The sequence below is a fragment of the Protomyctophum parallelum genome, assembly GCF_964188405.1.
Source record: "Protomyctophum parallelum genome assembly, chromosome: 17".
NCBI lineage: Eukaryota > Metazoa > Chordata > Actinopteri > Myctophiformes > Myctophidae > Protomyctophum > Protomyctophum parallelum.
In genome coordinates, this window is record NC_139719.1 from 4,687,115 (window position 1) to 4,698,103 (window position 10,989).

The 10,989-nt window shown below is 43.3% G+C and overlaps 1 protein-coding gene across 2 annotated transcripts in view; it reads left to right on the forward strand.

Annotated features, from left to right (window-relative positions):
• znf281b (zinc finger protein 281b) overlaps positions 1-9,960 on the forward strand; it is an 11,132-nt gene extending 1,172 nt beyond the window's left edge. For both annotated transcript variants that reach the window (XM_083786690.1, XM_083786691.1), the window contains exons 2-7: positions 2,281-2,825; positions 3,004-3,108; positions 3,788-3,911; positions 5,029-5,112; positions 6,090-6,208; positions 6,963-9,960. In XM_083786690.1, the coding sequence (XP_083642816.1) occupies positions 2,358-2,825; positions 3,004-3,108; positions 3,788-3,911; positions 5,029-5,112; positions 6,090-6,208; positions 6,963-8,606 (2,544 nt within the window). In that variant the 5' untranslated portion in view covers positions 2,281-2,357 and the 3' untranslated portion in view covers positions 8,607-9,960. The remainder of the gene's footprint in view (positions 1-2,280; positions 2,826-3,003; positions 3,109-3,787; positions 3,912-5,028; positions 5,113-6,089; positions 6,209-6,962) is intronic.
• The last annotated feature ends 1,029 nt before the right edge of the window (positions 9,961-10,989 follow it).

Consider the following 10,989-nt stretch of genomic DNA (forward strand, 5'->3'; position numbering starts at 1 on the left):
ACGGCAATAGTGTGAAATATAGTGACACGGTATTACGTATTAGTATGATTATGAACTACCGAGTGGTTTTGCGGGATCGTAGCCGATTGTTTTGGACCAAGGACGCAGAATGGGAATGCATTGATTTCGTCTCATTCAGGCTAGCTTGCTATGCTAACTAGCTGGCTAAGTAACGTTACTACTATGCATCACAAAAGCTCGTCCGCTTTTGAAAATTCTATGTCGCCTAGTAGCCAAATGGTCGACAGGAGTCGACACTTAAAACAATACATTCCCATTCCCACACGTAACCGTGATGCACGTCCTGCTAGGATAGCGTAATATATCCAGCATCATTTTACTGGAAACGCACGTATTAGATTTGACCTAGATATGGTTTGTTTTAGGCGAGTGTATTGAACCGTTTAAATTGGCTTAAAACAAAGCGCAAGCCGTTTCTCATCTTGGTCTCACAACAAACGATATTGGTGTTTGGAAGGAACGTGACGAAGAAGAAAAACAGTCATGTGTGTAAAACCAGTAACATAAATTTCATTAAAGGGTAACATGAAAGAAACGATCTTTGTTTGGCTACAATCCAAGTCCCATGTGATTACAAAATGTCGTAGACAAACACGTGATGAGGATGTAATATTTCAAAGGCATCACTCACTGAGCTTTTCCCATTATTATATTTAGAAAAGGCAGAAGTTTGACATTTCTTTCTTCCAAAGATTGTTTTGAAGTCATGGAATCCTCATTGATGGAAACCGATACAGGTGATCTTGGCACTTTTGGGAAGTGGGCACTGGTGAACTGGGCACGTTTACAAAGTGGGCACTGGTGAACTGGGAACATCTACGAAGTGGGCATTGGTGAACTAGTAGGGGCCTGGAGCATATTTTTATATCTTTGTCAATCCCTTAAAGTCAGCCATACATGGTAGCCCTGACGAAATAAAAAGCCAGTTGACAAAAGGTTAATTAAGCTTATTTTATTAATCATGCTTTAAGTGTACAGTTGTATCCATGGCGGTGTGTGTATTTTGTTTGTTTTTTAACTTGCTGTTTGTGTCACCACACATATCTGCACATACTGTACATGTGTGAGCATGTGGCAAATTATGTCTTTTAATTTGACTCAATCTTGCAGTCCTATATCACCTCTTTACAGCAGTTTGTATAAATAAATAAGTATTGATGATGTTGTCAGGGGTAGACATTAAGGGAGATTTGCCACTGGTCCTCTGGGCCAGTGACCTTTCAAGATCACTGGCCCCGCCATTGTAGCTACTGGCCCAGGAACATTACTTTTGACTAAAACAGTCAAGAATTGCCCCTCGTAATGATGGGCTCACAGAACACTATTATAATGTAATTATAACCAGACAATTTCACAAAGTCATTACAAAGTACAACAGGAAAATATCCTGGACTTGGAGGGTAACAGAGTGGCATTCCGACTGCGTGGCTAAGGCGTGCGGTTAAGGTTAGGGTTAGAGACAGGGTTAGTATTGAGCGAGTCAGAATGGCAGTGCTTCGGAATGCCAGTGTGTAACCGTATTAGAGTTGGGGCTTAAATAAATAATAATAATAATTTGACTGGGCCAAGTACTATCCGGGCCAGTGGGCCATTTATAATTATAATGCTGTTTGTTTGGTCACTCAAGAATTGAGTGTTATGGCACTCAACTGAATTTGGATAACTGTCCCATACCAATCTTGAGGCTATTTCTAGGACGAATGTATTACCTAGTTTAGCAGTAGTTGGTGAGGTAATAATTACCTATGTATGGACACGTAACATTTTTTTCAATGTCTGCTGTTATAACTATAATCCGGCTACAATTCAATATTTATAGCTAGCATACAGGTAACCTAGTTGGGAGGTTAACCTTTGGCATAGTTGTATTACTTTAGTCTTTGTTGACACATTGGATAAAGATTAAAGCAGCCAGTAATAGCAATGTCTTTGTAAGACCAGACAAATCTAAAACTGCATATTTATTCGTTTACTGTTGGTCCCCTTTCACTGTGTTTTATGTGATAACTGATAAGACAGTAGTAGTTGTCAATTTAGGTTATCTTAATCTAGTTGGTAGCAGATAACTTTCCTTTAAAAGAAAAATAACATTCCCTTACTGCAGACACTTTGTTTCATTGTGGTAATGACATTTTCTCTTTCCTTCAAGCTATTTTTAGCATTTGGGCCCAGTGCAAAAGTGGCTCGCTGTTATTTGAATTATTGTTTTTGTTTTATCCCTCTTTGTACTAAACTTAGAAATTCTCCCTTCCTTCTCAGGATATTCCTCCCCTGCATTTCTTTTTAGTCTTTTGTTCCACCCCTCTCACCCTCCTGCACCAAGTAAGAGCCCCACCATGAGTATTATCCAAGACAAACTAGGCAATGAGTTTCTGCGCAACGGTGGCATGGACCCCAACTTTGCGCCAGGGATGCTGATGTTCAGCCACCTGCCACCCGTCACCAGCTTCACGCGACTGGCCACCCAGTCCGTCATGAGTGAGCTGCCACAGGAGATGATCCTGAAGAAGGAGCGAGATTCACCGCCTGAACACCAGGGCAACATGGGGGGCTTCCTCCACGGCATGGGCATTAAGCAGGAGCGGCTGAGTGAGCTGGACTACCGCATGCCCCTTTACGGCGGAGGTGGTGGAGTAGGTGTGCACTGTGCCGGAGGGGGTGCTGGGAAAAGTGGCAACGATATGCTGGAAATGTCCTTTGGCAACCACCACAACCACCAGAACATGCTGCTGCATGACCTCAGCATCAGCAATGTCCAGCCTCTTGGAGAACCTATGAGGGACATGAACGAAATTGTTGTTATGGTAATTACTGTTATTCCTTTAAGAAGTGCATTGATCCATGTAGTATTTTAAGGCTCTGCATCTGTCATGGTCCTACACGATAACTTAGTATTTATTTACTGTTTTCATGATGAACACACAGTTGACAAAGTAGTAACTAGTCCTTAATCTGTGGTAAACTTTGCCTTTTTGTTCTCAGATGTCTGGAAGACCAGGTAAAGATCCCAAAGAGGCATCGGGTAGAAAAGGGCGGAAGAACAACGGAGAGGGGGGCAAAACTCGGCGGAAACGTGGAGACGCAAAGGTTTAAACCTTAACCATTTTAACTGATCTCAACAGATTTCCACCAGAAATTATGTTTGGATAATGCTAGCATTTAAGTGAAAATTTTAAGCAGTGATAATGTCTTTTCCAACTTCCCAGAAATGTTTTGCATTTGATAATATTATACCTAATTATGTTTTTCAACATTAACCCATTCTGACCGGGCACCCATTTTGGTGTCGGCATCATGTTATGCTTTAGCTATTTAAAAATAGCAGATCTACAAGCTCATATCGCGCCACCGAGTGGCGCGATACGAGCTTGTAGGTCTGCTATTTTTTGAAAAATCGAAGAACGACTGACATTTTTAGAATCTGATCTCAGGTCAGAATGGGTTCATCAGACCAGTGTGTGTCCGGCGGAAACCTCGTATGAATCTGATCTCAGGTCAGAATGGGTTAAGTGGTTTGACTAGGCTGCCCTTTTCACTCCTAGTTTTACTCTGGACTTTATTTAGACTTCTAATTTTAGATTTAGTTGTACAAGTACAAGAATGTAACTGCAATGTTTCTACAAGCTTAGCTGTGTGTATTATGTGTATATTACAGTATACGACCCTGGCCTGAACGTAGGTAAAAGTGAAATGGTTATTAAAATAATAATCTTTTTTGGACACATTCTGACAAGACTTATTTAGTTACTATATTATTCTCCTATAGGCCATGATGTTGGATCCAGATGGGGCCTGTCTGTCTCCCAACTCAAAACCACACATCTGCGAGCACTGCAATGCTGCTTTCCGCAGCTCGTACCACCTGCGTAGACATGTGCTAATACACACAGGTGAGAGGCTCTTGGTGCCTATGGGCTATTCACAGCCACAGCTTCCATTTTCCCAGCATTGAGTTTGAGCTTAGCCATCACAGATGAAAATGTGCTTTAATTACCTTTATTTCATATTTTTTTACATAGCATTGCACATCAGTCCTAAAGAACAAATCAATATCAATATTGAACAAATCAATATTTTAAATGGGGTATTGCCATGTTACAACTCTGATTCGTAACATTGAAAGATGCAGCCATAGTAATTGGAAATGGTTGTTGCTGAATGGGACGGAGAAGTTATATTAAGCCTAATGCGCCATCATTGGGATTGTTTTCTGCCAGAATAGTTTCCAGCAGCAAAGACAGACCTTATATAAAAAGACCATGTGTAAATTCAGACAAAGACTGAACCTAGGGGATGAGTCAGTTATGAGTCATGTATTTCAGGACGTATTAGTCAATCCCTTTGCTGGGAATTCTACACATGGCTCTTTGAACTTGAGGTCGGCTTGATGCCGCAAGTCATTCCCTTGGTTTTTCATAATTGCTCTTAATAAATGTAACATGTGACACACGTCTATGCAATCCCATCTGAATTCCTCAATTACAACTTTTTATAGTCTGCTAAACCCGGACCCCAGCATTTTCTTATGTTCAATTACTATGACTTTTCAAAAGGTGGTGCTTTCTTATTTACCAAAGAGTAATTTCATAATGAGTCAGTCTATGACTGTACATTAAATTGCTAAAGAGTAATTTCATATATGACTGTACATTAAAATGTCATTCTCAACTCCCGGCCTGGGGACCTAATACCATTTAGATTTTTTTTGTAATGCTACCACCTAACTTAGTTCCAGATTAGATGACTTTAGTGAAAGCCAAAAGTACGCTTGGTCAGGACCAAATTTGAGCTTCATATCATTACAAGTAGATCAATAAAATTGAGCGCAATGGAAAAAAGGTGCTGGGTGACACATTGATGCATTTGGCTTTTAATACATCTGAAATACCGTGTACATCTGAAATACATTATCAGATGTACATGGTCATCATCTGTGATGCTGGGCTCTAGTCAGGCTGACGATTAATTAATGTGGTGAGTGTGTGATTTGTACTCTTGATCGCACAGGTGAGAGGCCTTTCCGATGCAGTCAGTGTAACATGAGCTTCATTCAGAAGTACCTGCTGCAGCGGCATGAAAAGATCCATAGCGGTAAGTCCCTGTGCTTCAGAACTTTACATTTTGGGTATAAATCAGATACTTTTCAAAGACGAGTGGGCAAGGTATCATGCCTTAACCCATTCTGACCTGAGATCAGATTCATACGAGGTTTCCACTGGACACACACTGGTCTGATGAACCCATTCTGACCTGAGATCAGATTCTAAAAATGTCAGTCGATTTTTTGGTTTTTCAAAAATAGCAGATCTACAAGCTCGTAGCGCGCCACTCGGTGGCGCGCTATGAGCTTGTAGATCTGCTATTTTTCAATAGCTAAAGCATAACATGATGCCAACACCAAAATGGGTGCCCGTTCAGAATGGGTTAAATACAGACCCTTTCCACCAAATCGGTCAATGAACTTTTCTACCAAGGGACTGCATAATGTATTAACTCATTGATTCCTGCAATGCGTTTGTGTTTCGACTGCCCTCTCAGAGCTGCGAAGGTGGCCAAATTTGGATGAAGGGACCAAAACATGATAGTCAGGCAATGAGACGTTACTTCTGAATGTGATGAGATAGAATACTGCAACAGCAAAATGTTGATATTTGAATATTCACTAGTCATTTTATGTGGAAATAGCTCAGCAAATAGCCTTGCTTTTGTGTTCTGACAAAGAATTAAGTTTTTATGAGCCAATGAATATTGCTGTTTTGTGAAACTTCTTCTTCTGCCCCTAATATCTAAATGCAGCGTAATTAGCTTATGACACTTTACAGTATGGTAGAGGGTCATGCCAAATAGCACTGAAAGAAGTCTTAGTGCAATAGGCCAAAGGGTGGCGCTATAGCAATTGTTTTAAAATGAAACCTTTGAACAGGCATAACGCTTGCCTCGTTTGGTTCTTATTGCGTATTGTCTTCTTTCTTGGTCCCGCCTTATCGCTGCTTGCAGCTATATTGTATCTCTGGAATTGTGTAAGTGATCTCCAGCCTTAACATGGTCTGCTGTCCCCTTTTCTGTAGGGGAGAAGCCTTTCAGCTGTGACGAGTGTAACATGCGCTTTATTCAGAAGTATCACATGGAACGGCACAAAAGGACTCATAGTGGAGAGAAGCCATATCGATGCGACACATGCCAACAGGTAAGCAATATCAAGTGACATCACATTATCTGCTGTCATTTTCATGTGCCACCAGTTCAACAGCCCTGTTGCTCTATACCTGCCCACTGGCCCTTGACATTTATAAATAAATGGTCTCTCGTGTGTGTGTGTGGGTCTCATGTGTAATTTAACCCATTCTGACCTGAGATCAGATTCATACGAGGTTTCCGCCGGACACACACTGGTCTGACTAACCCATTCTGACCTGAGATCAGATTCTAAAAATGTCAGTCGTTCTTCGATTTTTCAAAAAATAGCAGACCTACAAGCTCGTATCGCGCCACTCGGTGGCGCGATATGAGCTTGTAGATCTGCTATTTTTCAATAGATAAAGCATAACATGATGCTAACACCAAAATGGGTGCCCGTTCAGAATGGGTTAAAAACTAAATATGGTTCTTTCTTAACCCATTCTGACCTGAGATCAGATTCATACAAGGTTTACACTGGACACACGCTGGTCTGATTAACCCATTCTGATATAAGAATTTCAGTCGTTCTTCGATTTTTCAAAAATAGCAGACCTACGCCACTCGGTGGCGTGCTATGAGCTTGTAGATCTGCTATTTTTCAATAGCTAAAGCACGAGTAAAGTACCGGTAACACTTACATTCTAGTGTTTTCCTCTGTTGTGTTCAGATGAGTACTGTGTCATTACACCACCAGGAAATTAACCTAAATTCTCCCATCTTTCTAATCTTCCCCTCTTCCCTGTCTCTGCCTGTATTTTCAGTTTTTCTCTAGAACAGACCGGTTACTGAAGCACAAGCGGACTTGTGGAGAAGCCATAAGGAAGGGCCTGGACCCCAGCATGCTGGAGCTTAGCGAGGCCGAGCTCGGCCATGGCAGCTATTCACTCACTCAGGGAAACGCCACTGCCTCTGGACGCAAGAAGACAAAGTCTAAAACCGGCGAGGGCGGCGAGCGCAAGAGGAAGAAGAATGCCGCGGCGGTGGCAGGAGGGGGCTCATCATCTGGGACGATGGCCCTGCAGGACTTCAACATGGAGCACCCGACAGGCTCCACCATGCATGGACGCACTCCCAAACTCGTCTTCAAAAAGGCTGGGCGCAAGGGTCTGGACAAGGGCCTCCTCTCCCTGGAAGATGGCGCAGAGTCATCGACCTCGCTCCATGGGCAGAAGCTGCTGTCCCAGAAGCCTGGCTCCATGGACCATGTGGGAGGTTCAGGCCTGGACAACATGGGACTGCACCAGGGTTCTGGGGCCTCCAAGCAGGGGCCCCCCACCACCAGCACCACCACCAGCAGCAACTATGACGACGCAATGCAGTTTGTCAAGAAGCGGCGCTACCTCCATGCAGCCAACAATGACTATGGGACTGTCTCGTTGCATATGGCACCGCAGGGCAACAGTGTCATCCAGGGCTCTCTGGGACCCGAGCCCACGTTGGCAATGCTGGACTCGTCGCCGCTGGAGCTCAAGCACGACAAGTCGGGCATCCCTGACGAGGTGCTGCAGAGTCTGCTGGACCATTACGCACACAAGGCCGAGGCATCGCACCACCATGACGTGAGCTTTGACCTATCAGACCACCCACACCACGTCGACCTTCAGCCAGCCGCGCCTGTCACACCTGAGCTGGAAGATGACTCGCCCAATGGTGGCGACAAGACGGCAGTGATGAGTGAGTACTCAAAGTTCCTGCTCCAGGCCCTGGAACGCACCAGCCACAGTGGACCATTCCCAACCTTGGGCCACAGTGGCCCCTTCCCTGTCCAGCTCTTGTGCAGCAGCTCCAGCCCCACTGGCCCCCTCTTCTCTGACAAGCATATCTACACTACATCCCCGCTGGAGTGTGGCTACCCGCCTGCCGTCTCCTCTCCTCTGCCCATCGTCGCCACATCCACGTCCGCATCCTCTTCCTCCAAGTCCCACTATGGCATGCTAGTGGGCTCTCCCTCCCAACCAGGCTACCACCTGGGCATGGATAATACCAGCCACCAGCAGCTCACCCCATCTCAGGAGCTGACCGAGCAGCTGGAGAAGCAGCACTCCCCTGGTGCCTTCAGCCTACCTCCCCAGGACCTGACTGCCCAGGGAGATGGCCCTAAGGCACAGCAGGCCAAGGCCAGTGGAAGCAATGCACCCGCTAATGGCTCCAACTATCCAGATCTGTTGCCGCTGGACCACCCCAAGGAGGCCTCGTACCAGATCGAGAACTTCGCCCAGGCCTTTGGCTCGCAGTTCAAGTCGGGCCGTCGCACCCCTCTGAGCTACAGTGATCCTGGGGCGGAGGTCGACCACCGAATACGGACTCCAGTGTCAGAATTCTCAGGGTATACCAGTTTGTTAGCTGACGTCAGTGAGCCAGTAAGTACAGGATCGAAAACCCCGACAAGCCAAAGTTACAGATAAGGGTCAAACGAGGTGGGCCCAGTTGGGGGCCGATCCATTACTGTCCATGCTGTCCCTATACCCATCTTAATTATGTTCATGTAGCGAGGTCACATTTTTTAAACACTGCCATTAAATGTTGATATGAATACTCTACCAGGGAGGGTCTTCCAAGACCTCAAATGCAATTTTTTTAAATATTCTCTTTTTTTTATGTATTCAGTCTCTTGATTTCTGTTTAGAGTAGTGGGTATGAACGTAAACCGTAGATTTAAATGTAATTTAAACAAGTTAGAGGGTAGCTATAAACTTGCTTGATTTATTTTTTTCCTCTCTCTCCCTTGTGTTTTACCAATCATCATACCGTTGTAAAATAATAATGAATGATGTTGCTAATTTCAATAATGACATTTGTGGCAGGGAAAGGCCCAGAATTCAAATGGCAAAAAAGTATATATTGTCTGTTACAAGAAACGTATTATCTCAGGAAATAGGCAAAATTGTGTAATAAGACTTTGTATTAAGAGATGCAATGAGCACACTTTCTACAGGTGTACTTTGTGGCAACAAAGCTTTTTTTTTCTTTTTCTTTTTTTATCCTCAGAACAAAACAATGAGTTACAAGATCTTCCGGTTTCTATTTCTACTGCATTTAGCTTTGTCGAGATTATGGTACTGTTGTCAATGTGAAGATATCCGCTGAAATGTTCTGTCATAAGGCCACACATATACTGTATACTTGAGGTAATATGGTTTGTTGTGGTTCTTAACCGACAGTGTTTGGTACACCAAGGCAGGACATTTTAATCTATTTCTGCTCAAAAGTTAATGAAACCTGCCTAACCATGCACTCCGTGTGGTTGTGCTTGCGAGTGGCCCCGTGTCAGATTTGACCATGGCAAACGTTGTGAATCCAAACTTCTCATTCAGGGCAATGGTACATGCATACCGAAGGCGTCTCTCTTTAAGCCTGTCGTGCAGTGGTGTCCCACTCCAAAAATACGAGCTCCGTTCCTCGCAATGTGTTGTGAGCTTGTAGATCAACAGTTTTCTGGTACTGCCGCTATACAACTAAGAATACATTTGGCATACTGTAAGAATGCAGCGGACACCAGTCCTTCCTGATCTACTAATCTCTTCATGATACTGTTCCAGACATTTCCCCACCGCTTTTCTACTCTTATAATATGATTATATAATTTATAATTATTATAGATATATAATTATATTAATGCCATTACTGTTCCTCTTTTGTTTTTGTCAATGGAATCAAACAAGCACTTTCTAAAACAACTCATTGAATACAACAACAAACCCTTTCAAATCGCATATGTGACAAAAGTGATTATTGTTATTTTTAAGAGGAGAAAACTGTGAACGGGCTGGGTGGGATTGGGTGGGTGGGTGGGTTAGACATGGGCTGACTAGGCATGACCGTGGGCATTTAGATGTATTTTGTTGGTATTTCAAGGGTGGTTGCAAAGATGGATGTTTGCTATTTTTTTTTTTTTTTTTTTGGGACGGTTTGTCAGGTGATGTACAAAGATTTGCCATAATTTTGTTATACAATGTTTTGAGAGTACCTCTTTGTATTTAATATGTTGTCTTGAGAGAGGTGCTAATATGCTGGAACTGTTTGTTTTTAACCCCACTGTTGAAAAATAATGACTGCTGGGTGCATACCCAAACCCTTTTATTTATTCTTGACTAGCCGCAACAAAACCTGGCAACAGATGTTTTTGCAACTATCCCCACAACCCCTCCACTCCCCTAAAGAAAAGAGGAAAAAAAAAACAACAACTTTCAACTCCTTCAAAGTCCGAATCACAGAATGACTTCAGTGATACATTCTGAAAAGTTGCGGTATATCTCCTCCCCCCCCCCCCCCCCCCCCCCCCCCATGCAGTCCTGCACTCACAAGAATAAACAATGGCCTTCTTTGTCTTCCGTGGCTAAAGCCATTCTGTCCCGGCAGCCAGGGTTGATATTTAATTTAGTTCATTTCCTGTGAGCCCCCCCTTTTCCTATGTCTGTGAGCTCCACAGCCAAGAGACTTTGAAGCTGCTCAGATTGCAGGGAACAAAGACTGACTGACCGGCCACTTCGCTCGAAACACACAAACTATGCTTTTAAAGGAAAAAAAGAAGAGTGTGTGTGAGAGATGGAGATGTGAAAGAAAAAACAAACAATAGGATTGACCTAAAAATACCTCATATCACTGAAGCGTAAGAAAGCAGGGACACACGTTTCATGTATGTAGTCGAAATAATTGTAGTATAGGTTTGACATATTGTATACTCCTGTAACACGGCCTGTGTTTACAATTATAGAGCAATTGACTCGATGAAATGCAAATGTATTCTTATTTTTTATTTTTTTGTCTGTAAAAGCATTCACGCCAAGC